This window comes from Catharus ustulatus, chromosome 6, assembly GCF_009819885.2.
Source record: "Catharus ustulatus isolate bCatUst1 chromosome 6, bCatUst1.pri.v2, whole genome shotgun sequence".
Classification (NCBI taxonomy): Eukaryota; Metazoa; Chordata; class Aves; order Passeriformes; family Turdidae; genus Catharus; species Catharus ustulatus.
The window spans coordinates 12,140,714-12,168,415 of NC_046226.1; the positions used below are offsets into that span (position 1 = coordinate 12,140,714).

The 27,702-nt window shown below is 38.8% G+C and overlaps 1 protein-coding gene across 6 annotated transcripts in view; it reads left to right on the forward strand.

Annotated features, from left to right (window-relative positions):
- The window catches only part of BEGAIN (brain enriched guanylate kinase associated), a 159,685-nt gene that overhangs the window by 90,515 nt on the left and 41,468 nt on the right, over positions 1 to 27,702 (forward strand). For 5 of the 6 annotated variants that reach the window (XM_033062691.2, XM_033062694.2, XM_033062695.2 and 2 more), the window contains 3 exons: positions 8,272 to 8,433; positions 10,020 to 10,076; positions 14,624 to 14,690. In XM_033062691.2, coding sequence (XP_032918582.1) covers positions 8,272 to 8,433; positions 10,020 to 10,076; positions 14,624 to 14,690 — 286 coding nt within the window. The remainder of the gene's footprint in view (positions 1 to 8,271; positions 8,434 to 10,019; positions 10,077 to 14,623; positions 14,691 to 27,702) is intronic. The other variant, XM_033062692.2, reaches the window with a different exon arrangement.

The following is a 27,702-nucleotide window of genomic DNA, read 5'->3' on the forward strand; positions in this document are numbered from 1 at the left end:
GTTAGCAGAAGTATTAAATCACTCCTCAGAGAGCTGGCCCAGCCCTCCAGTCTCTGCTCAGTGACAGAGCACATCCTGGTTTATAACTCCACATTCCTTCTTCTCCATGATCTGCTTTGTACCCTTGCTTAGTGCTCTGCACATTAACACAATCTCTGGTCACAGGTCTGGATTCTCACAGTTCATTTTCTTTTGCCCTTTTTATTTTCAATCAAAATTGTCTGAGGAAAGTTCATTTAAAATCATCACCTGCTGAAGAAACCTCATTTAAAAGAATCAAAACACTTCTAGTGTCTCTTTCTGAAAGCTGGAGTTTTATTAGTGATATTTCTATTCAATCCATTCAGAGCCTTAGGTTACAGATAGCACCTTTAAATAAGGGAAAACTTGGATGTCTTTATTATGCGTATGTTTTAAAAATCTTGTCACGTTTCACTGACAATAATGGCATTCACTTAAGACAACTCAGTGCTGACAGATGGTCCTCTAAGGGTTTTTTGCATGTCAACACATAACTGAATTTTCATATCTTAATCACCTCATATTGCAGTTAATTCTGAATGCTCTTGTTGGATAGATGTGTCTGTGGGCCTCTGATATTTGTTACAGAAGTCACCCTTCTGCAATGAAAGACTGTTGGGTCATTATAACCCAAACATTACTCAGTTTTATTTTTAAGAGAGATCGCTCTTTTCTACCTCTTATGAATAAGGCCAGTATAGTTCAGACACATTTACCATGTTTTATGTCTTGTCAGGTCTGAATTTTAATTGTGTGAATTATGAAAACATGAGGTACTCATGTCCAAAGTAAAGAAAATCTACCAAAATCCAGTGTGTATCTGTTTTAAGTAGCTGTATGAACTCCTCAGGTGTCTCAAATAGGCTTTCATGCTAAGGACCTATCCCACAGCACGTGGCACTTCAACTGCTAAACATCTCTTCTTTCCCCACCTCCCTTCCAATTGGCTCTCTTTAATTTTTCTGATAAAGGATCCCTCTTCTCTGGTTTAGATTCTGACAGAATGCCTGGAACCTAAGAAAAGGACTCTGTTACTTGTTTTATGTGTCCATCAGTCATTTGGAAACTATCTGAGCTCCAGATTTGGATCACCCACACATTTGTTCTGGAACATATGTACAGGCCTTCCTTCTCATAATCCAAACCCAGCTTCAGGTTGTTTATTTTGAAAACAAGTACTGCAAAGAAAATTCAAATGGTTTAATACTTGCAAAAAACTATCTCTAAATATATTTTTATATATATATCTACAGGAAAGAGAGATCTGCATAGAATTTGACAGGCAAACTGTTCATACTCCAAAGTTTCAAATATAAGAAACTTTTTCAAAAGTAATGGACAAATTTGGTGGAAGTGCTGTAATGAAAAAATCCTGACAGACCTTGGTAAAAATTAAAAAAAAAAATAGGTAAGCTGAACAAAGTCTGTATGAGCCTGAATTTATAGAAAAATGCCTATTTCATAACTTGGATACACATTTGCATAAGCAAATTTCTTTAAGTACAAATGAAGCTGCTGAATAAAGAATGCAAGAGAATTGGGATTTGTGGGTTTGACTCTGGATCTGAGCTGAAGCTTTTTCTCCTATAAAATTTATAATTTCAAGCCTGTGGTTGGATTCTGAGACTGTGGATCTTGACTTTGTAATTTGATCCCATCCCCCTTCTCATCAGATAAAGCAAGAGCAAGGTTAGATACAAAAACTACAGATAAGGAAGATAGTTTTGGCATTAACCTTTTGAAACGGTGACCCTGAGCATGTAGCACATAATCAAAATTTGATTAACATAGAAATCCAATTACTGCTTCATTAAAAATCTTTCATTAGTCTAGAAAACACTTGTAAAATGCTTTGACTTCATTTCCCAACAGCTACAACTTGAAAAAATGTTGTTGAGGGGTCAGATTCAATGTCACAACTGTCATCTCAAAGCCATTCCTCCTCAGCTGGGGTTTGGTGCCTTTCTTGCAGCATGTCCACCTTGGGCAGCATGCAGACCCATTCCAGAGTCACGTCCAGCAAAGATGTGCTGGAGTAGAAAGTCCTGGGTAATCCAGACTATCAGATGTGGATCATCAAGAGCTGCTGGAGCCAAAATTCCTTGGTAGTTTCAAAATCAAGCTGGCAATGCAGTCCAGCTCCATTGAGTAGCAATGCAGTAGCACTCAGGACCTGCTGACATCTCTGCCAGCTGTGAACATCCCCAGAGGTCTCTGTTCCCATCTCACTGCTCCCTGGAATGTGAGCTACAGTCAGGAAGGTGTCTCCCAGAGCCTTGCCTCTATGATGGTATTCAGCTCTGTGATGATCAGCTGCATCCAAAAATCAGAAACAAAACCAGGGGTGTGGATGGCTGCTTTTATTGAGACAAACAGCCTCTTTTTTTGCAGAGATCCACAGCAGACTTACAGTGTTGGGAAAGTGCTTCCAGGAAATAAAGGTCACAAAGCTGCCTCAAACCCTCTGGCTGCCTGCCCTGTCTGTCATCAGTGGGACAAGTTGGCATGGCATGACTGGGAGCACAGGTTCTCCCTTGGCCTTTCCCAGAGACCCTCTCCTGGTCTTTATACTCTTTCACAATGCCTCTATAGGGTTGATGGTTATAGACCTTTCCCTAGACAAAACCACACAGGGTAAAAGAAGAAAATATATTACTTTTGAAATTCTGTTCAGAAGACATTTTTAAAATTTTCCTCAGTGCTCCCAAACTCCTGATCCCATGAAGTTTTTTTTAGAATGTGACACATCGCAGACATGAAGCAGATCTGATAAACACTTTAGAAGCATTTAGTGCTTCATTTTTGTGGGCCCCCACGCCATCTAAGCAAACAAGAAAGGAAATACTATTACCTCATCTCATACACACAGAACTGAGTCAGGAAGAGGGGGAGTTATCTGATGAGATGTGATTGTCTGCGTCTGAGATGCTTGACCAGATTCCCTTTGTAATTAACGGAAATGGATACTTCCAGATTTGCGTCAACCCATCTAAAAGTAGGCTTCTAAAATAGGTCAGATTAATTTCATCCTGGTAGTGCCTGCTCTTGGCTAACTACAGGAGCCAGAACTGACCAGCAGTGGGCAAGCTCAGTCTTGCCTTAACTCTCTTGAGCAGTATAACCTTTGTCAAAGCCATGCTCAGAACTCAGAGGTCCAAAACCCAGTCCAGGTTAGTTCCTTCTTACATGTTATTTCTTCCAAAGCAGGCTTATTACTCACAAAATGCAATTAGTTCTACTTAGGATTTCACAGCGGCATTAAAATGTCTGTTTCACAGAAAAGAGAACCTTTGATATGGGTGTTTTTCAGTATATTTGGCATGGCCATCTATCTTGCCTTTGTTTTGCAGTCCTTTCACTGCTGATTTCCTTCCTAATACCATTAATCAATTTTTTTTTCACTCACTTCAGGAGCAGTGTGAAGGAATGTCATCAGTCCATTCAGAGAGAATTCCCTAGTTCAAAACCAATGGGTTTGGTCTGGTTTTAAACAACATTGCAGAACCATCTATGGCAGATGTGGAAAGTGCTGCTGAAGCAGTTTGACCAGCGAGATGGAGATGTGGGGTTGCTGGAATGCTCCACTAATGGGCCAGACCCGTAGACATCAACTCTTGCAGAATAAAGGTTCAGGGAGCACCCTCTTTGTGGTGCTGACGGTAGAAGGTTCCAGAAATCCTCTGGCCTCCAGGCAGCTGAGCACCCCCAGCTTTGTTTGCCAGCACGCCTTTGTCTTCAGCCCATCTGGCAGGCAGATGAGCTGGCAAAAGATCAGACAGGTACAATGAGAACCTGCTTGTTTTCCAGCACACCTTCCTCAGAATAGGCCCTTATCATGTGGCATCTCAGCTTTGTCTGAAATCCAGCAGGAATATGCTCACCTGGAGCTTCTCCAGCCAGCACCACAGCTTAACCCTGAATAACAGCTGCAGGCTGAGATAATGTTTGTGGGCACAAATTTCTGTGCAAATCTATTTTATACTTTTTATGAATATAAACAGAGCTAATCAGTGAAAATAATACCTTGGAGAGTTTAAAGACCTGTTTTTAATAACCTTGAAAGTAGCTTCCCTTGAGAGGTTTTTTTTCACTAGTCTAAATATTTAATATTGTATTTACTGTCCTTGTTGTTAAAGAAATATTTTAATGAAGCAAAGTGGGTAATGACTTGCAGACCTCTGATTGCCACAGGAGCAGAAGATTAGGTATCATTAAAATAAACAGGCAACTCCTTATGCTAAAGGTGGAATAATCTACAGGGCCTTTGAGCCTGCCCTGTTATTCCATACTCCTTGAAGCAGTCAGAATTTCAGGAAGACCATGGAATATAGGATTTGTGTTTTCTAAGATACAGCACTATCAGATTGCTAAGATATAATACTACCAGAATACTTTTTATTTGCAAATAAGTCCTGTCCTTTCTCCTGGCTGAAATTTTTTTCTGTTTAATTATTTTCTTAGTTTTGCATATATATAAAACTAAAGAACCATGAGGATCAACTATCCATAGAACATAAATTATTGATCAAAATATAGTGAGTTAGTAGCATTAAAAAAATTGTGCAATGAACTTTTCTTATTAACTGGTATGTGACAAGCAGAAACAAAATGCAGCTAATTTATGGAGTTGGTTGGTTGAAGAAAAGGGGAAGTGTTAAATGGCTGACTTTGTGACTCCATGTTTTGACTTTTTATCTTTTCCCTCTTTTCAACTCTGATTAAATTACCACTATCAAATTTACAGCGGTACAGAGCAAAATTAAATCCTCTTCATGAAAACCTCAGATTTCTAGAAGAAAAAAAACACAACACAGCATAAGAAATGAGAATCCAAGCATGTCATTATGTGATAACATTGGAAGATAATGGTAAGGGGAAGGTTTCCAAAGAACATCTATTCCATGAGATATTAAAAAAAACCCACCAAAACAAACAAAAATGTCATGAAATACCTTAGATTAGTATAAAACAAAAACTGAGACTCTCATCCTGCTATTAGAGATGCAGAATTTGATACATTGCATCCTCTTGTTCCTTCTGCTGTTTCACTCGCTTTGCCTTTGCTTCTTAGATGCTTGTTCATATAGAACCAAAATCAAGAGAAAACAACAGGGTTTACCTCAAACCAGTAATGTGTCTAGATAAGGCTCAAATCATGCAGAAATCAAAGCCATCTTGGGAATCCTGGGAAATCTGCTCTCAGTGTTTCAGCTATTAGTACCCATTCAATGGTTACAATCTAAGATTTGGGAAAATTTCCCTGTTGTGCCATTGCTTAAAGTTAGCTATGTTTCCAGAACTTGCTTGACTCAAGTTGGATATTAAAGCAGATGGTTTAACTCTTTCCCAACTGGGGTCTTTTCTTTCTCTCTTTCTTTTTTCTTCTTCCATAAAAGTGATTATAAGTTTTTTGCCACTCAGCATATTCATGTCAGAACATAATTTCCTTCTAAAATGCTTGCCTTTCCATCTAAAAACTTGTATTTCAATAAAGACTCACTGTTAGGCATCTACTATTGTATCCTAAATAATCCCACTATAAATCAAGGATTATTTCCTATCTAAAAACTATATGTCCTTCAAAAACCATCAGCTGTTTTAACATGGATCAGAGGACTCAAAATACACAGGGAGGAGGGGTTCTCCTAGGTTTGGGAGAGTTTAAAATGTCACCCCACCTTTCCAGCATGTGTGGAAATGAGTAGATCTTTTCAAAATTATGGTTTTCTGGTTGAGAATAAGTTTCGTCTTTGAGGCTGCCTGAGTTATGCTTTAATTGGTGGAGCTTTTTTTTTTTTATGAGCAAAGCTTCACCTATAGTTTACTACCTATCATGTGGAAGAGTCCATGTATATAGACTGTTTCAGTAAACCTAACTAGAATAATCTTGATTTTAATGGATTGAATAATCTCATTCTGAAAGCTAAGAATTCAAGAATACAAGTACTTTAAAGTTAACTCCAAGGGAGAAAGTGAGCTGGAAATTTAGCCTTCTAGCATAAGCTTCAGCCTTGCCAAAACCTACCAAACTGAATCTGAGTCTGAAAGCACATTTGGCATCTCAGACCAGAACGGCCTTCCACTTCAGGATCAAGCTTTACACAGAACTCACATTTTTAACCCCAAATTTCCTCACATAGACAGGTCTAGGCCCACTGGTCTATGCAGAAGCAACTTAATTTAAGGAGTAAGGAGTCAGGGGTTTTACTCCTGCTTAATCTTCTCACAACTGAGACCCAAAGCAAGAACCTACATAAGGAAGAAATATCAAAGTTATTGGAGGTGATTAACTTTCCCCTTTTTCCCCTTTTACTAAGTAGTCTCCAGCTATTACTAACTTAAACATCCTGGCATTACCATTATATTTGTGCCCCAAAGGTTATGCTCTCTGTGTCCAAAACTTCCCAGTGTAGCAGGATGCTCTAACCTTCCTTGATCTGCTTTAACTTGTATTAACTGCACTTGCCCAGCAGCCTCAGCCTGGGCATTTTTATCCAAAATCATAGCTGGAGGACCTACTGTCTATTTTTCATACAAATCCTAGTGGTTAGATTTTTAGAGCAGCAGAAGACTTGAGATCATATCTCTTTTCTCTTTAAACAGTTTTGACACTGTAACTGCCACTTCACAGAACAAAATCTGAGTTTCCATGCTACAGGAAAGAAAACTGACCGCTCTTCTTTCCCAAGATGAGCAGAGGAGTAGCAGGAACAAGTCAGGAGCAGAGCAGGTGAAGGGTGGTATGATGTGGTAACATCATCAATGAGGACATGTAGAAATGAGCAGCATGGGCTCCCAGTTCCCTAGATAACTCCAGAGTTTAATTCGCCAAGTGAAATATAAAAATTAAATGGTTATATTAAGTGGAGCTACATTAAATGTCTGAATTAGAATATATTATTTTAAGAGAATATAACCACAAGTGGTAATCTAAGTATAACTGTAACCACGCAATATGTGCAATTGAAATAGAGCGCCGTGTTGGCAAAACATTGCTAGCTCAAAGCTGCATGGATCAAGCAAGCAGCAATTGTGAGGCTTCTGCATTAACTTGCTGAGCTCCTATCACAGCTTGTAGAGGAGAAGCCAGTCACGCTATAGACAGCTCAGAAAAGTGTTCCTTGAAGACGGACATGTTGTTCCCAGCTCTCTTGTCTAATTAAAGACCCAAAATATTATTCTGCTGCAGCTGATGGCAGCCCTCCCTTGACATCAAAGGGAATCAAGATTTGCCATTCATTTATGAAGAACTATTTTTATCGTATGATTAAAAAAAAAGGCAAGGCAATTTACAATACATCCTGGTAGCACTTTGTGTCCAGGTGATGGCAGACCCCAGTTCCACAGTGCCTCAGAGGTCCCACCTGGAGCCAAGAGATCAGCTCCATACTGAGGTTGCAGTATGAACCAAGTTGCAGTCGTCTCCAGAGATCCCAGCTCTGGCAGGAATCCCATCCTGCTGTTCAGCTGGCACACATGCCAGAAGACTGAAGAGCTTGCAGACTAAATAGACAAAGATACAAAAGTCTCAATTGTGCAGATAGGAATTAAGGCATATGCTGAGAGGCTCACCTGAATCTTGTTTTGTTTAAGACTGCAACTGAAGATAGTTTACAATCAGGGCATAGGTTTTTTTGTGAAAGAACTGTGCAAAATTAGGGATTACACCTGAGTCTGGAAAACCTTGGCTCCCAAATAAGTAGGGGGAAAAGAGAAAGATCTACAACCTTAAAATTGTGATATTATTAATAGATTACTGTTCTCCAAATGAAATGCTGAACAGTAAGGTCTCTGGCATCTCTGTGACAATAATTTGGGTGAAAAAGGAATCAAATAAGACAAAAAAATTTTCCTCCATAGAATTGTTACTTGGGTTTTAGGTAAGGAAATATTTTTGCATAGTTATTGTTGCTGCTCTATAAAGACCTGCTGCTTCAGTCATAGTATGGTAATATAATTCTAAATGGAAGGTCCTGTGTGAAACCAAACTCTAGGCTGTGTTTTGTATTTTAATGAAGATTCTTTCACAACATTCTGGATAATGAGGTAGTAGCAATAAATGCACCAGAAAGGACAGATGGAAGATAGTCAGCTGTCTGAATCAGAAGATTTTCAAAGTGCAGTAAACAAATTAAGCACACTTTTCTGGCTTGAGGCCAAGCTATACTCTAGGGAACTGGTCAAAGAGTGGATCATAAAAAGCTTTTTGGGAGCAGCTAAATTCTACAGCTGTGGTCTTTGTTTTTCTAGTACTTTGCAAGAACAGAAGGGGGAATTACGAAAGCGCCTATCGTACACTACCCATAAGCTGGAAATGCTTGAAACAGAGTTTGATTCTACACGTCAGTATCTTGAAATAGAACTGAGACGTGCTCAGGAGGAACTTGAAAAAGTAACTGAAAAACTGAGAAGGTTAGTAATGAACTTTTTGAAATAAGCAGAGTTACTAGAATTTTAAGAGTGACTGCATTAGAGACGTGTGTAAGTAAAATCAAACACAGTTACAAACATGCATGATTTATTGTTTATTGATTACACATTGTGCTTCATATTTAATACATAGAATTCATTTACCTGAATATATATTGCATGCCATATGAAGTTATTTACACATGATTTGAAAAATATCTCTGTACTAAAAGCAAATATGCAAATAGAAATAGACCTATATATGTGCCAATATGACATTATTTATGTAAAAACATGTGGGGTAGTGCCATATGGCATTGCACATACAAAGGTTATAAACCTACTACATACAGATACATATATTAGTTATACTCTATGTATACAGGATAAATCTTTTTTTAATGACTTTGCACATTTTCTTTGTTTAAACGTCATTATTCTCATACAAGAGAATAGAATTTGTCTCTCCATCACTTAAAGCTGATACTATGTTCAATTGAAATAATATTAAGGCATTTGCATTATAGTATAGCAAATAATTTCTTTTTTAGTCTCAAGCAGAATGGAATGATGCTGAAAAGCGATTATTTAAAACAGTTGTAGCTGTGGTACAGTGCTGTTGCAAATCAGGAACCTAGTTAATGTTAATGATAAACTAAGTTAAGCATGCACTCCTGATATTCCTGGCACTGATTAAAATGGTTTGTAGACTTAGCCTAAATTTTATCATGATTCTTAATATCCATTTTTTCATTTGTTTTCAAAACTTCCAATACTAGAATTATCTACTTATGCAGGAATGTATTTGCATGTCTTGTGAGACTTTCTAAAACTGATATCTTCATGGAACTATTTGATTAATTCATTGGATGACTCAAAACGAAATTCAGAATAAATCATTCCAGGGCAATACCCAAAGAAATACTTTTAATTATTTGTGGAAGGCAAAAGCCAAACCAAAACAATGACAGAAAGCACCAATAAACTGAGTCAACCAAATCATTTAATGCAAATTTGAAACAAAATTAGTCTGTAAGTTCTCAATTTAGGAAACAGCCTAGTGTGGTCTTTTAACTTAAGTGCTTCTCTAACTGGGGATGCTTCTGAAAATGAGACTAAAATATGCAGGTATCATGGAGATTTTGAAATCTCCACACATCTATCAAGAGCAGACTGGAGGTTCTCCATATACTTTTCTTGTCAACAATATTTTTCCTATCTTTTCACTTAGAGCGGAGCCACTGGATGTAACTTCATTCTTGATGAAGTTTTGCTTCAATACATTCCAGGACAGGGAGCACTGGTGCTCTTTTCTCTTGAAGCATCAGTTTGGGGCTGCCATGAAGCAGCAGAGGGGCTGACCATCCCACTTCTGTTAAAACAGATGGGCTTCCTAGTCAGTAGAAAGCCTCTTATCAACTGCACTGAGCACCAGTGAGTTTAGCACCCTTTGAAACTCAGGCCAGGGGCTCACAGCCAAGTCTAGCACTCATACCAGAACATCACATTAGCAGAACTGACTTTCCAATATTCTAATGGAACATTGTGCCATATTATGAAGAAAACTTATATTAAAAATTATGTTTCAGGCAGGTGATTACTCCCCTGAAGACATATCATAATGGAAGCCAAAAATATTTTACGAGGTGAGCTTTAAAAATGTTTCTATTGAGAATAGCAAGGCATCCTGCAAGTTGAACATCTAGATTTGTCAACCTGGAGAAGAATAATGTCTGAAAAAACCTGTCATCCAAAAGCTTGTCAGCAACATGTCACGGAGGAAAATCAATGTGAGAAAAACAAAGAAGTAGAATTAGTTTCAATTATGTGTCTCTTCCTTTATTCACTGCACGGGGAGAGACATTCATCCTACCATAAATGAATAGGCCCTGTGTAACAAGATCCCACTCTTACACTGGAGAACATTCCTGTTATTAAATTCCCTTTTCTGTAAAGTACAATTTTTTTTTTTCCAAGAGGCTGAATGACTATCCTTTTGTAGTCCTTTCAGAAAGTCCTGTCTTAATTTATGCAGAATTCCCTGTGCTTTTGCTAGGCCTCCCCAGTTTTACACAAGAGAGGAGGTCACTTGTGTGGCTCAATGGTCAAGTTTTCAATTTCTCTACAACCATTGGAGATGGCCTCTTTCTTGTTTCTCAGTGAGAGAACAGTGCTTACTAGATTTGAAAATAATAACTGTTAAGCATAGGTTCAGCTTTGAAAAGTGACTGAAAAGAGAAGGGATTTCATATTCCTCACAGTAGTCCCTTATCTGACATGCTCAGCACAGCTTTTATAGGTAAAAATCTAAAAACAATTCAAAATCCGAACTTGGAACTACATCTGGACTCCAAAGTTCACTTTGGGTTTCCTCCTTGAGGCCTTGCCCTGGGTAACAACTTGCTGAGGTCCCCATTTTATCTTTTAACAGAAAGCAGAGTTATTTCAAGGCATGAGAAGTAACCTCATACAAGCATATATTTAGCACTGAGATTAGCCCACACATATAATTATTTCACCAAAAGCAAGGCATTTCACAGACTGAAGGGATGTTTTGGACAGGAATCCTGGAGGAAAAACTATTGTTTTCATAAAGATATTGGTATAACTTGTGATAACAGAGGGAGAATTTTTTTTTATCAAAAAGCTACTCTTTCAGGAGTCACTTTTCAAAGCTAGCTACACTCTAGTAGAAATTCCCTTCTTTAAAGAAAGTCAGCTCAAGACTAAGTTTTACTTGAGATGTATTTCATGGCCTCAAGAAGGCTTGAGATTGAGTGGAAGCAGAGAAATAGAGGCTTTTGCAGACTCCCTCTTCGGTGGGGATCTGCACCTTGGGGAGGAGTGTGTTGTCTGGTGGGTTAGAGCACAGACACCTGACACGTTCAGTGTGGTCACAGTAGCTTTCAATAGGCCCTTTTTTGGTCAAGAACCTGAACATTTGTTTACTGGATGCACATATGTGCACCTGAAGTCACATGAGTATCTCCTAATGATATGAACAGCACAAAAATACATCAGCACATGGTAATAGGTTATCAGTTCACACTCTCTCAGAGCAGTTCTGCACATAGTGAAGCCTGCCCTTTGCTTTATTTTCAAAGCCAGATTTACCAGGTCAAAATATTTCATACTTCACAATATTCAGGCTATTTGGGTGCATTTTTCTGCAAACAAGGTTAAGTTACCATTTGCCCATCAGATCATTTTCAAATTTGAATCATTTTCCCTACTCTTTATTTCCCCTTCCCTTTATCTTGCAGTTTTGCCTAAACATTGATCTGACTCTGTTCCTCCTTTATCCCTTTAACACTTTTCTTCCATTTCTGGGTCCATTTCTCTCCTTGCCACCTACATTTGCTGACACTTCTTTTGGCACAGTGAATTTCCAATTTGGGGTTTATGCATATACGTGCATGTGTATGTGCTTGTGTACATGTGTATGTGTTTGTGCTTATTTTGACTACCTTTGCATACTGTTCTCAATAGAAACACTTTTTGAAGCTCAGCTTCCTACTTACTGCGGATTTTTTTTTTATATTTGATTTGACTGTACTGGGAGGTGGTCATTTTCTCAGTGCAAAATGAATGTGTTAGAGAACTAGAGTTTGTGGGCTACTTTCTCCAAAACATACAGTAGGCAAAAATTTGATGGGCAAAGGCAAAAGAAGCTACAAAGTGAGAAGCAGATTGTGATAAAGTCTTGCAAAACCCTCCACGACCATCTATGGCAGGGAAGTGTTGTCACTGAAAAATAATTAATGATAATCAACATTTCAGTCATCCATATCAAGAGAAAAAGTGGCAACAGGAGCTGAGGATCAAACCCATTGTTACCATGATAAGTCTGGTATCCAAGCAGCAATTACTGCTGGGTTTATTCATGATTGCAAAAGGAAATGGAAAAGGGAACCTATAGGGTCTCCCTTGAGCTATCCACATCAGCAACCACTGCAGGGTACAGGGGCACCTGGGCTAGAAAAGCCTTGAACCACATTATTTTTTCCCCTTAACTTTCAGGAAGTTCTGCAAGTGCTTTTGAACCCATGGTAACTTTTAGGGCATTGCAGGTGCTAATGTTTAAATCAGTTTTTACACCACCTCCACTTGAACCACAAACTGCCTGGGTGCAAAGCAAGTTTAACCTGTTTTATTTTGCTTTGCTAGACAAAAAAATATAAACCATGACAGAGAAGCTGCTGGGGCACTTCTGAGCTCAGCCACAAGGCACTGTTTTACTTCTCTAAATCCTTTCTTCCTGCATCTTGGCATGCGTCCTTACCAGCAAAATAAAATATTTATGCTGAGTAGCTGTAGGCAAAGCCATCTTAACCCTCATTTTATCAAGATCATCTCTGCTTTCTTCTGTACCATGAAAAGATGGGTACAGGATACCCTGAGATTTGTCCCTATTGTGTTGACAGCTAAATGGCTGGGGAAATCCCAAGTAAACGTTGAGCTGTACAAATCAATGTCTGTAGAGAGGCTGAGTGGTAAATGCTGTGAGGAGCATGGACAGTGCAGAGAACTGTAAACTTCAGTCCATCCTTTAAGTCACCTGGACACAAACACAATAGCACTGTGAGAATTGGTGAGTATTGACCAAGTCTCCCAGCACAAGTCTCTGAGATTTTTCAGACCATTTGGGTCACCACCTTAGCAAACACTATTTACCACAGATCCTCTCTCAGGAAGGAAGTCTCTGCTCAGCAGCTCTGTAAAACAGGCAACACTGAGACTCTCCTCAGGCTTGCAATGCATATTGGAAATGGCTGCCCTGACTGTGGGCTGACCCTTGGTACCCCGAGGAGGTTCACCCATGGGGATGTCATTATTTATATCCACGGAGCAGATGTCCTTGGCACAGACATCCCCTCTCAGGTCTGTGCAGCAGATGTTGCTGCAATGCTGGGAGCCCCAGCCAGAGCTCTGCATCCCTTAGGAGGGGCACTGCAAGTTGTTGTCACTGACCAGCCCTGAATGGAGAATTCTGATCATTTAGCTGAAAAGAAAATCTCCATAGCAACAGGAGCCGAGATAAGCATCACACTGCCAAGAAGGGGTGTGCTGGACCCTTTGATTCACAGCTATGCACGTTTGGAAAACAGATCTTCATTCCAGCTTCAGCAGCCACTCCTAACCAAGTGATAAACAAAGAGGCTTCTTTAATCCCAGTCCCATCCTGATAACCACAGAAACTACACCCAGATCCAGACTTTTCAGAGGGAGTGTGTTTTGCTCTATAAATGTGGATTACATCTGAGTTCACTCTTACAGTGAAAACACTTGCACATTACCCAAAATCTCCTCACTGCTGAAAATACTTTGACCTGTTGATCAGTACAGTCATATAGATTTATTCAGACAAACTTTTCACAGCTGAGCTTCTAACATTTGCTTTACATTTGTTATACATCATGCTGATGGGCACTAATGAACAAGGAGCTATCCTCCTTAGGTTCTGTGGAGAGAAAGCCACAGCTGCTTCCAAAATACCAATGGTTTTCCCACAGGCTGTGCAGCTTGTTCATTACAATAGCAAGGTTACCATCTGAGTAAACTAAAGATGTGCAGGCTCAAACTTTTCTTTGGTGTGTTGCTCTGGAATAAGTAGGGAAGCCTCATTTTGTGAATTCATTCAATCCTTAAGTGCTGATAAAAATAAATACCCATATTTTCTCAGCTAAGCTATCTAAAAATACTTCCTGGGGAAAAATAGGCAACTTCTTGAACTTTTGTTGAAAGAAGAAATATTCTAAGTCACATGTTGATGCCCACATGTTGCTACAGTCATTAGGATTCTGCTGCAATTTCACAATAAATCTTTTTTTGTGCTGCCTAAGCCTAGAGCTCAAGCTTCCTCTTGAGCCTGATGTAAAACTATAATTACCTTGTGCAAGTTCTTAGGCTGTAATGTGTGTCTGCACACAAGTGCTGAACAACCAACATATCTTCACTTCCTCCTGGAATTTGCTGCTAAATATAGTAAGAAAATATGAGAAAGAAATTTGGAAGTTTGCTTAGGAGGTAGGTGGTAGCTGCATTTCAAAGGCAACCACTGACTGGTAACAAGAGTGATAAGCAAATAGAATTCAAGTAGTGCAAGCCAAGATTTTGTACTGATGTGCAAATACAGGTAAAAAACAACATGAAAAGCAATGCATTCAGTTACATGATATCATCTTTGTTTTAGGATACAAAACAATTACCTAGCCTTACAAAGAATTAATCAGGATCTGGAGGATAAACTTTACAGAATGGTAAGTTATCATAAGTGCTTTTTTTTTTTTTTTAATATATTAAACATGGTTTTATGGTTCTGAAGTCATGGGAAAAACAGGTATGTAGCTGTCACAAAAACACCCTCAAGCTCTAAAAGCAGTTACGCTTAGAAAATATATCATGATGAAGAGCTCAGGTTGTACAATGACAGAGCTCCACCAATTTAAACAGAGATTGCTTGACTGATAATCTAGCTGAATAAATTGTACCTTTAAAATAATTCTGGTTAATTTAGTTAATAACTTCATGGGTTTAAAATATTTATGTTTTCAGTAAGTATCAAATATAAATAAGGTAATCCAAGATTTTCTCATGCTTCTTAGATACTTCCACTCAGCTTTTATTAAGTGATTTAATAGAGCTTGGATGGCCTGACTTTTAAATGCTTCCATAACTATCAAGCTCAGTAGATTAATTTCCAATCTGCATGTGTCTGCCACCACAACATCAATGTCACTGTCACAGGCCAGTTAACAACCATGTGCAGAAAACACTTTGTGGGCTCCACATCACAAGACACAGCACCACTGACTCGAAATAGCTTGAAGATGTCAAAAGGAAATGGAAAAGCCATTGGGGCCCTGGCTCATTGCTGATGATGCTGGGACATTGTGCTCACTGTTAAAATTATAAAGGAATGTGAGGATAATGTTTAGAGAGGAAAGAAGGACAGTTTTGAACTTCCAAAGATCTCAGGTAGAAATTGCATGAAAGAGCAGCTTGGACTGGGGAGACAATTTATTGTGGATTTTGAGTAAGTACAGGCTATAGTAACATATAGGACAGGCATCAGCCTTCACTAATAAACAATTTTTTGAAAATGCCATTGTTCTTTTCTCAGAATCCTATTCCAATAGCTAACAGTGAATAAGGGACTGAGCTTTCGCAACTGTCTAACAATAGGGCAAAATTATACCTGGGTTGTAGCTGACATTTGTTGATAAATATATGTTTAAACACTGTAAAAGCATAAATAACATTTGGTCTCAGGTTATTGCTTTTTTTCTCCACTCTACTTTTGTTGCTTTTTCCTTTCTTTTTCCAAGTGATTTTGCCCAAATCACTTCAGGATTTTGTCTTCATCTGTAGCCTAACATTCATTACCTAGGCACCACAAAGATAAATAGAGTCATTTGGGCTGATAAATGAAACAAAAATAATAGAAACACAGAAAGGACTCCAGAAAATCCATGTGTTTTTATCAGGTACTTCAGATCAAAGCAAAGAATTTCTAAACTGCTGTTTCAGCATCCAGTTAAATCCTTGAGAAATTATTTCGGAGCACAGCACAGAAAAACTGAAAACCAGCCCTGTGGAGCACTGTGCCTTTCTTTATCCCACTAATATGACAGTCATTGAAGATAGCTTTAGAGGCTTGAAGAAGATCAATCAGGCTCTGTACACCACTTAACTCCAGACTGCTTTGCTTTCTGAAATATTGAAGCTGAAGAGACAAAACAAACCAAAACAAATGTCAAATGGAAACTCTATTAAAAGGAAAAAGATGAGGAAGAAAGTACCATATCTGATTTAGATAAGTCAAACCTTTTGATTTTCAGGGCACTCCAATAGCCCTCAATACTTCAGAGACAGTTGAATTAAATAACAGCTGGTCTGGTTGATCAGCAGCTTATGGTGGACTGGGTTCTTGGATACCTTTCTCTCCCTTTCCTGCTTAGGAGGAACAGCTGTGTGTATTTAATTTTTTGTTTTGTTTGATTTGGTTTGTCATTCTAAAATCAAACACCTTTGATTTCTTTACCCTTATACAAATCCAAATATATAAACCATGTGTTTACTTTCTCCTGCTCTCCCCTACCCCATCCCTCTGTATACACACATGTGAGTACACACACATATTTTGAATATTTGGTGGGCTCAAATTCAACAAGTAGGAAAAGAAAAGCCCCAGGCAGTGGTCCCTTGCTCCCCTTGCCTGCAGACAACATAGGGTGCTCCCAGGAGATGAGTTACTCCCTGACCTAACAGGTGACTCACAATTCCCCCTCTCCCAGTGACTGGTCTCTGCTCATTGCAATTTATCTAGGAATCCACTGTCACCTCCCTTTTCTAACATTTTTGGGATCCTAGATGTTAAAGCCTTTTGTGCCTGCTATTGGTATAAGAGATGTGAAACAATAATCATTAATTCATCAGTAGTCACAGAAAAGAAGCTGATGAAGCAGTTACTTCTAGGCTCTGCTTCCTTTTGGGTGCTAATCTATAAAATATTTAAAAATATTTGAAAGCACACTTCTGATCACAGCCAATTGTATCCAATTGAAGCCTCTATCACATCAGAACTTGAAGTAGAAATATAAAATATGAACCATGGTGTGTGATTTGACTAATTGCCAAAAAAATGCAATCCTGAAATAGGGGAGAGCTTGCTGTATTAAACTGGGCAAGACTAAACCCATGGAACAGTAGAGGAATGGGGCACAAAGTTAAAATTCTGCTGTCACTCCTCAGTAAGTGTCTTCAACTGGAGAAGATTTCTTTAGTCTTGTAAGCACTGGTTAAGAAGTGGAATATACAGGCTGCTTGCCTAAATAATTAATCTTTATAACTCTTTTCTCCATTAAGATGTGGGAAAAGATTAAGAGTCCTCTCATTTTGCACTGTGATTCCATCACAGCCCTGTTCAATCAAATAACTTTTTATGATATTTATTTCCAGCTGTCATCAGTAATCTCCACTTTCCTTTACACTTGTTTGAGCTTTTGGAGCATGCTCTGCCACAGTCCTGCTGCTCTCAAACAGCAGTTACAAGTAGATTATGCAAGTCATCCCAACCACAAGTTAAGAAATCCTTTATATTATCTCAATCCAGCTGTGTTCTCCATATGATCCTCTCTGGAATTAAGCAACGCATTTTAAAAGCTTTTGAAGTTTTAAGGCTTATGGTTGCAGTTAGTTCTGTAGTTTTACCTTTACTGCCATAAGCCAGATTTTTAATGGTATCTTTTTTTGGGAAGAACTGGTGCCTAATAATAGCTGCTTAATAAACCCAACTGCTAATGAAAATTGCACCCATCTCTCCTCTCCCATCTGCATTTTGAATGTTCTTGAAAACATGATCACAGAAATCCAGCTGCAAAGAGCTCAGGAGACATTATTATCCAGAAACACCCTAAAATATGCCTTTTTTACTAAGTTTGACAGACAGACTGCTGGATAGTATCAGCTCTGGTTCACACCTCTGCAAAGCCAGCACCAGCCCTCTGCACAGAGAACATTATACATTTTATCATCTGTCAAGATGAGAAGTCTTACATTTTTACAATAAAAATGTACAACATTTACAGCTAAATTTTACCATAGAAGTTTTACATTACTACACATCAAAGTCTGATTTTTCATTTACATTAAGGCAGGCTGGGAGTGTGACTGTGCCATAAAGTTGGAAGAAGTTATTACACAAACCAGCAGTAAAGAGGGATTTGTGTTGAGGATGATCATGTCTGAAATGCTGCACTTTCTGAGCACTGCACTGGTTTTTATCCCATTTCTGCCTCTGCCTATGAGTTGGAGGAGGACTAAGAGGTACAGCAAATACTTTATGTTCTGTGTTATTAAGAGTTATTTATACAGCTCTTGAATATCAGGTTTTCCAGTTTGCTGGCCATAATATATACTTAAGGATCTCCAGTTGAGGAAATCTGAATATGAATGAAATATGAGCTGGGCAGTTTTAAGTGGTGCTCTGAGACCTTGTGTCAGGGAAATGTTATTTTAAAAGAAGCAGATTTCTGAGTATCCAGGCCAGGAAGGTAAAGAATATGGAAGGTGGTGAGGAATTTGATGAAAAATTTCAGTCAGGCATTAAAAACATCTAAGTACCAGCTGTTTGGCTTTGGAGTTTGAACCAGTCACTAGAATGCACATGAGCCTCTTATGATACCTACCAGTCACAACCCCAATATGGTTTAAATCAAAAGTGAAAGATGAAAACAATGGAGAGAAATCCTTTTTCTTACACAAAAAAGAAGGCCAGCATCCTTGGGTTCTTGAATGGAACGTGATGACTTTGATAGTGACTCTGAACAGAGTGATTTCAAGCTCATCTTTTTCATTTTCTTTCCTTCATGGAAGAATAAGTTTCTCTCCCTCCCTCCTGTCCCATGAAATCAAATAGAGATGGCCTAAATATACTTAAAAGGATTTGCATCCCAAAGACAAGAAAGTTTAGAGTCAGCTCAACCTGGCAGGCTCATTTATCCACATTCAGTGAAGACAGCTGTGAATTTCAAGAGAAATTTATACTGGTTAGTTAAGGCAGAAGCCAGTGAAGGTTTGTTCTTTGTGGACTAAACAACTGCAAAATAACATCTCTATGGAAGGAAATGACCGTAAATGGCACAGAAAGAAGTGATTTATAAAAATAGCAGTTGAAAAAATGCATCTCTAGGAGGACTTAAGGCTACACGGTTTTATGCTTACAGGCACTTTGTGCTAAAGATATCAATTTCTCACTAACTCTTTTCACACTCATATTCCAAGTTAAAAATATTGCCAAACAGGCAATAGGACCTACACACATTAGCACCTGTAGGACCTACACAAGCTCAGACTGAGTAGTTTTGCAGTCAAACAAATGAATTCTCCTGGATAATTTGTGAACATGAGCACGAGCACACAGGCTTTCAGACATCCTCAGTCCTTCCACTCTCCTGAATAGAGATTAATTTCCTGTTGTTGCTCCATTGTTATGTGGTTGGTGATGGTTGCCCAGTCCTCTTCCCAAGAGACACCTAAGGCACCCAGCGCCTCCCAAATGGCTCTACATGAAAACAACATTGTGAGAGACTGTTCTGGAAACTACTTTCCATTTTTCCAGAAGGCATGTGACTGTTCTGCTCTGTGTCTCCCTCTCAGCAGCTATGAGCAACCTAAGGAAACCTAAGGAAGCTGTAAAGTGACAATGGACACTTCTCACTTCCAGCATTGTCTCTGTTGCATGATGGAAACCTCCTTAACATGGTCTTATCTCTTGGCCCACTGATACACATTTCTGATACCTGAGGTTTTCAATCATTTTCTTCATCCTGATCTCCGTGGTTTGGTCTGTGTCTCTTGGGAAAACCCCTTGGGATACCATATTGACTAGCAGAGAAAAGAAATATCTGTTGTTTTCAAATATGAAAAAACAGAAATATGTATGGGATGTGGGTGGTTTTGACCTATTTTTAATAAGTGCCTCTCCTTTGTGGTTATCTGCCAACTTACCACAATGGCAGGGAAAGCAAGAACTAGAATAAGCCTGAAAAGGTTCTGTAGAAAGCATTTCACATCTCAAAGTCCTCCACAAAAGCTGGAGAATGTGAAAAACCTATGAATGTGAAAAACAGGGCATAGAACACTGATGTGTCTTGGCCAATGTCATCAAGAAACAAATTTATGAAAAACTTTTAGGTCTTTTCTAACCAAATCCACTGCCTACAGAAAATATCAAAGTAATTCCCAGGTTTTCTTAAATTCAATTTAGGGTGCCAGCTGCTTTTCTCCCACTTCACATGGGGTTCATAGAGAAGGAAAGGAAAAGGAGAAGGGGAAGGGGAAGGAGAAGGAAAGGGAAAAGGAAAAAAAGGAAAAGGAAAAGGAAAAGGAAAAGGAAAAGGAAAAGGAAAAGGAAAAGGAAAAGGAAAAGGAAAAGGAAAGGAAAAGGGCACATACAAGCAGAGTACTGGAAATCAGTTAGTATATAGTATTTAGAGTATTTAGTCCAGGTCACTATAAATCATCTGTTTCATAATTATTTTTTTTCTAAATTAGGAAAAGTAGTTTTTTGGAAGTAGTATTGCATCTACAGAATCCAAAACTATTTCATTTAGTCTTTACAGGGCAGAAAACAGAATTAATCGAGAAAATGACTTTTATGAGGTGAAAATCAAGAGAGGGATGGGGAAAGATGAATTAGTACACTTTCTTTTTCTGGTTACATACTTTGTGCTCACAGAATAGTATTAAAGATATGAAGGATCATCAACATCATAAGACCTTTTCTTTATTATCACAAGTGGCATGTACCTCCAGCAGAATCCTCTTTGCTCACTAGAGATGTAATATTTAATCTTGTGCCTCTTTCTTTTTCTTTTTTCCTCCAGAAACAAACATTTCTTCTTTCAGCCTCCTGTCACTAATACAGCCTCAGAAGATACTATTAGATTGACTTCAGGGATTTAGCATCAATCAACACCATTTCTATTCCCTCCAGCTAAAATTTATTTAGCATTTTATTTATCAGGAAGGTCTCTACCCTGGCAAAGCATATCCTTGATGTGAAATGTGGGAGATGATAGGTACAAGGAAAGACTATAAGCACATTTTGGAAGCTTCATCTGTAGTGCCAGGAGAAAGCATGGCTGTGAAGATGACTAGCTGGCTTAGAAGGGCTTCTAATGAGCTGATAGGAAAGATCTTTTTCAAGCACAGTTCAATGCTGTAGTAGACCAAGGAAGTTGATGGCAAGTAAAACTACCCCCTGGCTTCAATAAGTTTGTCCTGCTGTCATTGGGGTTAGATAATGAACTGATTATGTTCATTTATAAACAACAGATCCTCAGCACTGCTGGTTTCCCAAAGAACGGGTACTAAGTCAGCAAAATAAAACCGTTCTAAACTGGGAAAAACTTTTTGTCACAGAAGATATCCAGTGCCTGGAGCAAATTCCTGAGCACTTGAAAAAGATGAGCAGCCAGCTAATTCCTGCTTAGAGGACCAATCATGCTATGTAATGGTACTCTGTTCATTCATATTTTATATCAAAGAGCACATCTAAACAGAACCCAGGCCAGGAATGGCAGGCCCCTTCCCCAGCCTAGACAGGCTTGCTGGCATTCATTGAATTTTGATAAAGTATCTCTGTTTATAATTTAAATTTTCTGCACAAATTTGCATTCAAAAAAGCTGAATGAGGGGTGACAGATGCCTTTGCCCTGAGCTCATGTTAGACACAGGACATGCACTGAAAATCTTAGGAATATTTCAAGATGACCTTTAGCAGGAGGTGCAGGTGTAAGCAGATTTTATTGCAATGTCATTTTACACAGGGTATGCCATGTAGGTTGGCATTATTTCAAATTAGAAGCAAACCTCTACAGTTGCCAGAGCTAAGCTGAGTGCTGCATGAAGTGACACACCCTGCTCAGTCAATGCAGGCTTGGCCCAATGAAGAAACGTTAAAGATCAACACTAGTACTTGTTGTACCAGGAAGAAAAGTAATCATCCTGCATTTCTTTTACAAATCACTTGCACTGAAAGAAAAGCATGTTTTTACTTCACAAGCAGAACCTTGACAGCACTTTGCTAAACAGAGTTCTTTCTGTGATACGTTATTAATTATACACCAGTGTCAAAGTTTTTTTCGTTTTACAGCTATGGAATTTAATTTCATGGAGTAGTCAAGGAAACAAATCTTTATAAGACCTCTGCTAATACAAGGTTAAATATGACATTAAGAGCAAATAATTCTTCAAGTGAAATACCATAGAGCATGATATCGGAATCCTCAGACAAAACACTACAGTCCCAAGATGTTATCTTTAACAAAATCACAGTATCAGGCAATCATGGACAAAAGTCAGACTCTCTGCAGGTGATATTTAATCAGAAAAATCAGAAGCAAATGTTGCTTAATAAAAAGGATAAATTCTATAATTTAACTCTGATGGACAAATTAGAACAGGTCAGTAATTCAGACTTAAGGTAATACCTCATTTGTCAGAGAATAAGATTCTGCTTATTTGATATCACTGCTTTGTAGAATAGGTCTTGTAAAATGTTATGGGCACAGAAGATACATTTGTAGCACATCCATTTATTCAATTTCTCTGATCTATCATAAAAAGAAGAAAATGCCAAGCTTGAAGATCACACTATGAATTATATTGCTGTGATTTTATCCTATCAAAAGGACCCCAGCAACCAGAAAAAGGCATTCAATAAGTAAACTTTTGTATGCCTAAACTCTATCCTCCTCCTCTTACAACTCTTTTAGTAAAGGGGCAGAGTAGATTATAAAAATTTCAGCTGTCAGATACATTTTTTCCCTGAAAAATACCTTTACTGCTTTATCTTTCTCTTGGAATGTCTTCTTGAAATCCTTCCCAGCTCTAACTGATTTTCCCCCTCACTGAAACCAGGTTTTTTAATCCTTTAATCTTGGAATATCCTTCATAGGTCCTGGACATGCATTTTGGAAACAGCTGACAATGTATACACAAGCACACTGAAGTGTCCAGTACAGCATTATCTCATTCCTCTCTTCTTTGATTTCTTAGGCATGTCTTGCCTTTGTTTGCTGTCTTTTCCCTCTGGTATCTTCATTCTCCATAACAGCATTTGAGAGCAATGGTCTAAAGTGATTTGCTGGTCACATGGTATAAGGATTTCACTATCTGCTGTAGAAATTTGCTGGAATTTCTTACAACTGGATCCTTCCTAAGTGTATTTTAAGTCTTGCTACCTTTATACACTTCTGAATTGCAGAACATTTGTATGGAAGAATACAGTAATTTCACTATTATAAACCGCACCTGATTATAAGCCACACTTTCATCCGCAGTGAACTTTCACAAAGTTGCCAATTAGTAACAGAATCGCAGGATCACGGGGTTTACTGGCAGTTGCCGACCTTGGAAACATTATTTACAAGCGAAAAAAGATACAGACAATAGCTGCGGCAGCATACCCTGCAGATTTTATTAACAAGTGGAAAAAGATACGAACATGGTCATTTTACAAGCATTTCCAACGAATCCGCATTGCCTTTAAACAGCCACTCAGCTGGGCAGCCGCACAGCCGCGCGGTGGGCGGGGAGCCGAGCCTGCAGGGAGCCGGGCGGGGAACCAGGCGGGTGGGGAGCCAGGCAGCCATGCGGGTGGGCTGGGAGCCGCGCGGGCGGCTGGGCAGGCAGGCGGGCAGGGAGCTGGGCAGCCGGAGAGCTGCGCAGCCGCACAAGACTGCAACACTGAAAAAATGCAGAGAACTATCACAGGCTCAGATCAGCCGCGCCGCCCCGCTGCCGGGGCCACGCAGGGTCCGGCTCAGCTCAGGGCTGCTGCGGGCTCTCACTTCTGGGTTGGAAAATTTCTGGATATTGTTCATATACAAGCTGCTCCAGAGTACAAGCTGCACTTCTGGGTACGGACCAAAACTTTAGTCAAAATGGTGCGGCTTATAATCGTGAAATTACTGTAATTCTCTTTATTTTGGAAAACTATTGTTATACCAAACTTTCACATGACTACATATTTTTAAAATGGGCTGAAATTAAATTATTTCTCACTTTTGACTATTCTTCCCCAATGTACCATAGAATAATCTGACATGAGAAGGATTACAAAAGACTTGATTTAATTATATGCTCTGTCTGAGCAAATACAATTCAATTAAGGAAGATGTGATTATTAAATCTTAAATGCATTAGCATGTATCAATCAGCTGTATGAGCTTTAAATTAATAAATAGTTCTTTCACAGTTACCCAACTACTAGACAGAGAATCTGAATTAAAACCACTAATAAAATTAGCCCAAGTCTCTCAATGCATTTTTAAAGCATATACTGTAGTAACTTTATACTGTAGTAACTGTATAATTTCAATGAAATTTGTTCCAATATTGGGGGTGTTAAAGCAGTAATATGTTCTGTTTTGTGCCAAAATCTAATTTTTTTTGTATGAAGGGATGAATTTAAGTGAACACAGTGCAACATTGGCATGTTTTTGTCTCAAATAATTTAAGGCTTCTATCAAAATTTCCGGTATTTTTCTGTTTAAATATTTCAGCTATTTTTCTTTCTAATTTCTATTGTGGATACTGAGAGATATCAAATATTTCAGTGAAGAAAAATGCCTAGTAAAGTAGAATTATGATTTCTATACAAGATGCCAGGAAAGCAAAATAGAGTTTAAGCTGCCAACTATTAAATCTATCTTATTAAGATAGATTTGATTTCTTCTAATAGGGTGTAGCCATTCAATACCTAACTCAAGATGCTAATGAAAGGTGTCTCAATGGGGAAGTTAGTTTTGTTAGATCTCCAAGTAAACCTCATAAGAAAATGTAAAGAATTCAAAATATGGCTGTGCCAATCTGCTGCACTAAAGTTTCTGACATGTGACTTTATGGGGTTTCCATGAGGAGGAAGCTGAACAAACAAAACTCTGCTCTGGAGACACCCCAGGGACAGTGGTTCCCTTCTCTCCTTGGCTGGAGTCCTGGGAACCCTGCAACCAGGAAAGACCCTGCCAGCAGCTGGGGAATGGAGAGCTTTTCGTCCTCAGTCTGAATATCTCAGCTTATTCACTTCTTTATTATTTCCCAGTTACATATTTCCTCCTGGAGCACACAGAGGAGGGAAACAGTGTGTAGGCAGGAGAGATGCTGACAGTCCCATGCAACATCAGGGACAGCAGCTGTCTCCTCTTCCCTTCTCAGGGTGACTGGAGAATTATCTCCCAGTTGGATGATTCCCCAGTACCTGCTCTGCTCCTCTGTGAATTTTCATGCTGTTATATTAATGCATCTTCATCTCAGTGTTCCCAGTTACACTGACGCAAGAGCTCCGTAAATACAACATCAAGGCAAGAAATTTCATTTGAGCAGGGATTATTTTACTCCTTGGTGACACATGTAATTGGCTTTATCTGCTGCAATGAGATTTTTCATAAACCCTCACTACACAGTCTTGCTCAGCTTTCTATTGCTCAACTTCCAGGAATTTTTCTTTTGGCTAAATAGCCAGAGATAAAGAATAAAGAGTGAGAATATATTCCACGAGGAGGAAGAAATACAGGCCAGAAGTCCTTTTGGAAGGGAGTCCTATAGAGGCACAAATCTGCCTGCTTCTTTCAACATTTTAATTACATACACCCTCCCTTAAGCCGATTTAGGCAGTTCTAAAGGCTGAGATTAGAATGAGGAGTTTGAATGGTTTGTCCCCCACAGGTGTTAATGCCAGCTTGCTCTATTGTCTCTGAAACCCTTCCCAGTAGACTGCTGAAAGACAGGAGCCATTCATACAAGTCCTGGTCAGAGAGCCTTCCTATACTACATGGAAAACAGAACAGAAAGCAGGAAGAGAGCTGATAGCAAGGCATGTGGCTTTAGGTGGAGTATTTGGGTTCTGTGGAATCCTCATCCATTTGCTGTGAGGAAAAGGAGATGCTTGGTTTAGCTGTATTAATCTAAAGCAAATAGGAAAGAACTGCCTGTGAAACTGGGGAGCTACATCAGCCAGGCATCAACCTGGGTAACAAAAAAAAAGAAAGGTGAAGTATTCTCTTTTGCCATACAATCAAGGTGGCAAGGATAAAACCAACCAAGCCACCATGGTGTACGCAGAGACTCTTTAGCTGCCTATATGCCAGAACTAAGAATCTAGTAATAAACTGGATTTAGAAGCAGTGTATATGCATTGGTGCCAGAAAATTACTCCAGGTCATGGAAAAGACTTGTGCAACTAAAATGATTAACATAGCTTGTTTGGGATGGACTAAGTGGATTGCAGAACTTGAGAACAGCACTTTGTATTGCGCCTGGCAACTCTAAAATAATAGTCCTGAATATATTAATATGCAGCAGAGGTAGATCTCATGTTGGTCTCTGCCTGCCACAGACTGCAAGTTGTGCATAATCTCTCTAAAGAGCTGTTTGTAACAAACAGGCAGGAAAATTCTGTCATCTTTAGTTTTAATGGCAGCTTTACAGTACAGTGCTTCTTGTGGTTAAAAAAAATTATAGTAACAATCTTGTGATTATGAAAATGCTGCATTAAACATGAAGCTCCTTGCCCTCATTATGATAAATGCAGGGACTCATTTTTGAACTGAGTTGTAGCTTAAGAGAAAGAGATCATGAATGTGTTACATTTGATATTGGTATACAGAATAAAGTCCAAACCAATGATACCTGTTTTCAATGCAAAGGAGTGAATCTCGCAAATTATTTTGAGCCAAGCCATCTGGGAGAAAAGGTTTTAAACACTTATCAATCACTGTTCACATTGTTTTGCTAAAAACAAATCTCACATCCAAGAATAAAAGACTAGAAACCTATAATTAAAAAACTTTAGGAGAAGAAGTAAAAATTGCTGCATAAAATGGAAGCTGTATAAATAGCAAGTAGAAAGAAGAACTGATAGCAGTCAATACCAGTTGTAAGGTCTGAAACACAGAGAATAGGTAAAGGAAGGAAAAAGACACAGTAAAATAAGCTGTAGGATACTAGGTAGGTATAATAATGCAGCTGGGCTTCATATAACTAGAAGAAATTTAAACAATAACTTTGATATTTTACCTATTAGGCATGGAGGAGCATGCATTGACTTTAGTTCTCTAATGGAAGTGAAGTCAATGAGCTTTTTGGGTTTGGGAAAATTAATACAAGGAAGCAATAGTCAGAACTTAGAACAAAACTTGTGCTTCATGTCTCCTAGCTTATTAATTAAGCATGAGGACTCAGCTAATCCCCAGGCTCCCCTCTATTCCAATGAGAGATAGAAACACCTCTCCAGCATGACTGCCAGCTTCAAGCAGGTGTCTAAGCACGTAGGCAGAACCATCCTTTGGGCACATCTCTTCCACTGACTAGAGACTGGGTAAGCAGCTTTATCCAGTGTCTTTCTTGTAGGTGGTGAGAGGAATTTAAGTATGGGAGATGAATGCCCAGCTCTGTGATGTGATGGTACTCCATAATTCAAAGCCATGAATCCCTATGTTCCCCCTGGATATCTGGATATCTATGTTTCTGCTTTTTGTCCTACAGGAGAAATACACTTAAAAGAATCCTAAAGAAAAAAAAAAAAAAAAAGACTTCAAAAATTTAAGGAGAGCAGATAGTCCAAGACATTAAAAAGTTATACCATGAGATCTTGTTTTCTTGAAAACAGTGCATCAACCTGGGAAGAATAGCAGCATAATGACTGAAAGCAAGTCAAGAATCATTACTTAAGTGTGCAGAGCTTTTCTCAAGGGTGTGAAGATA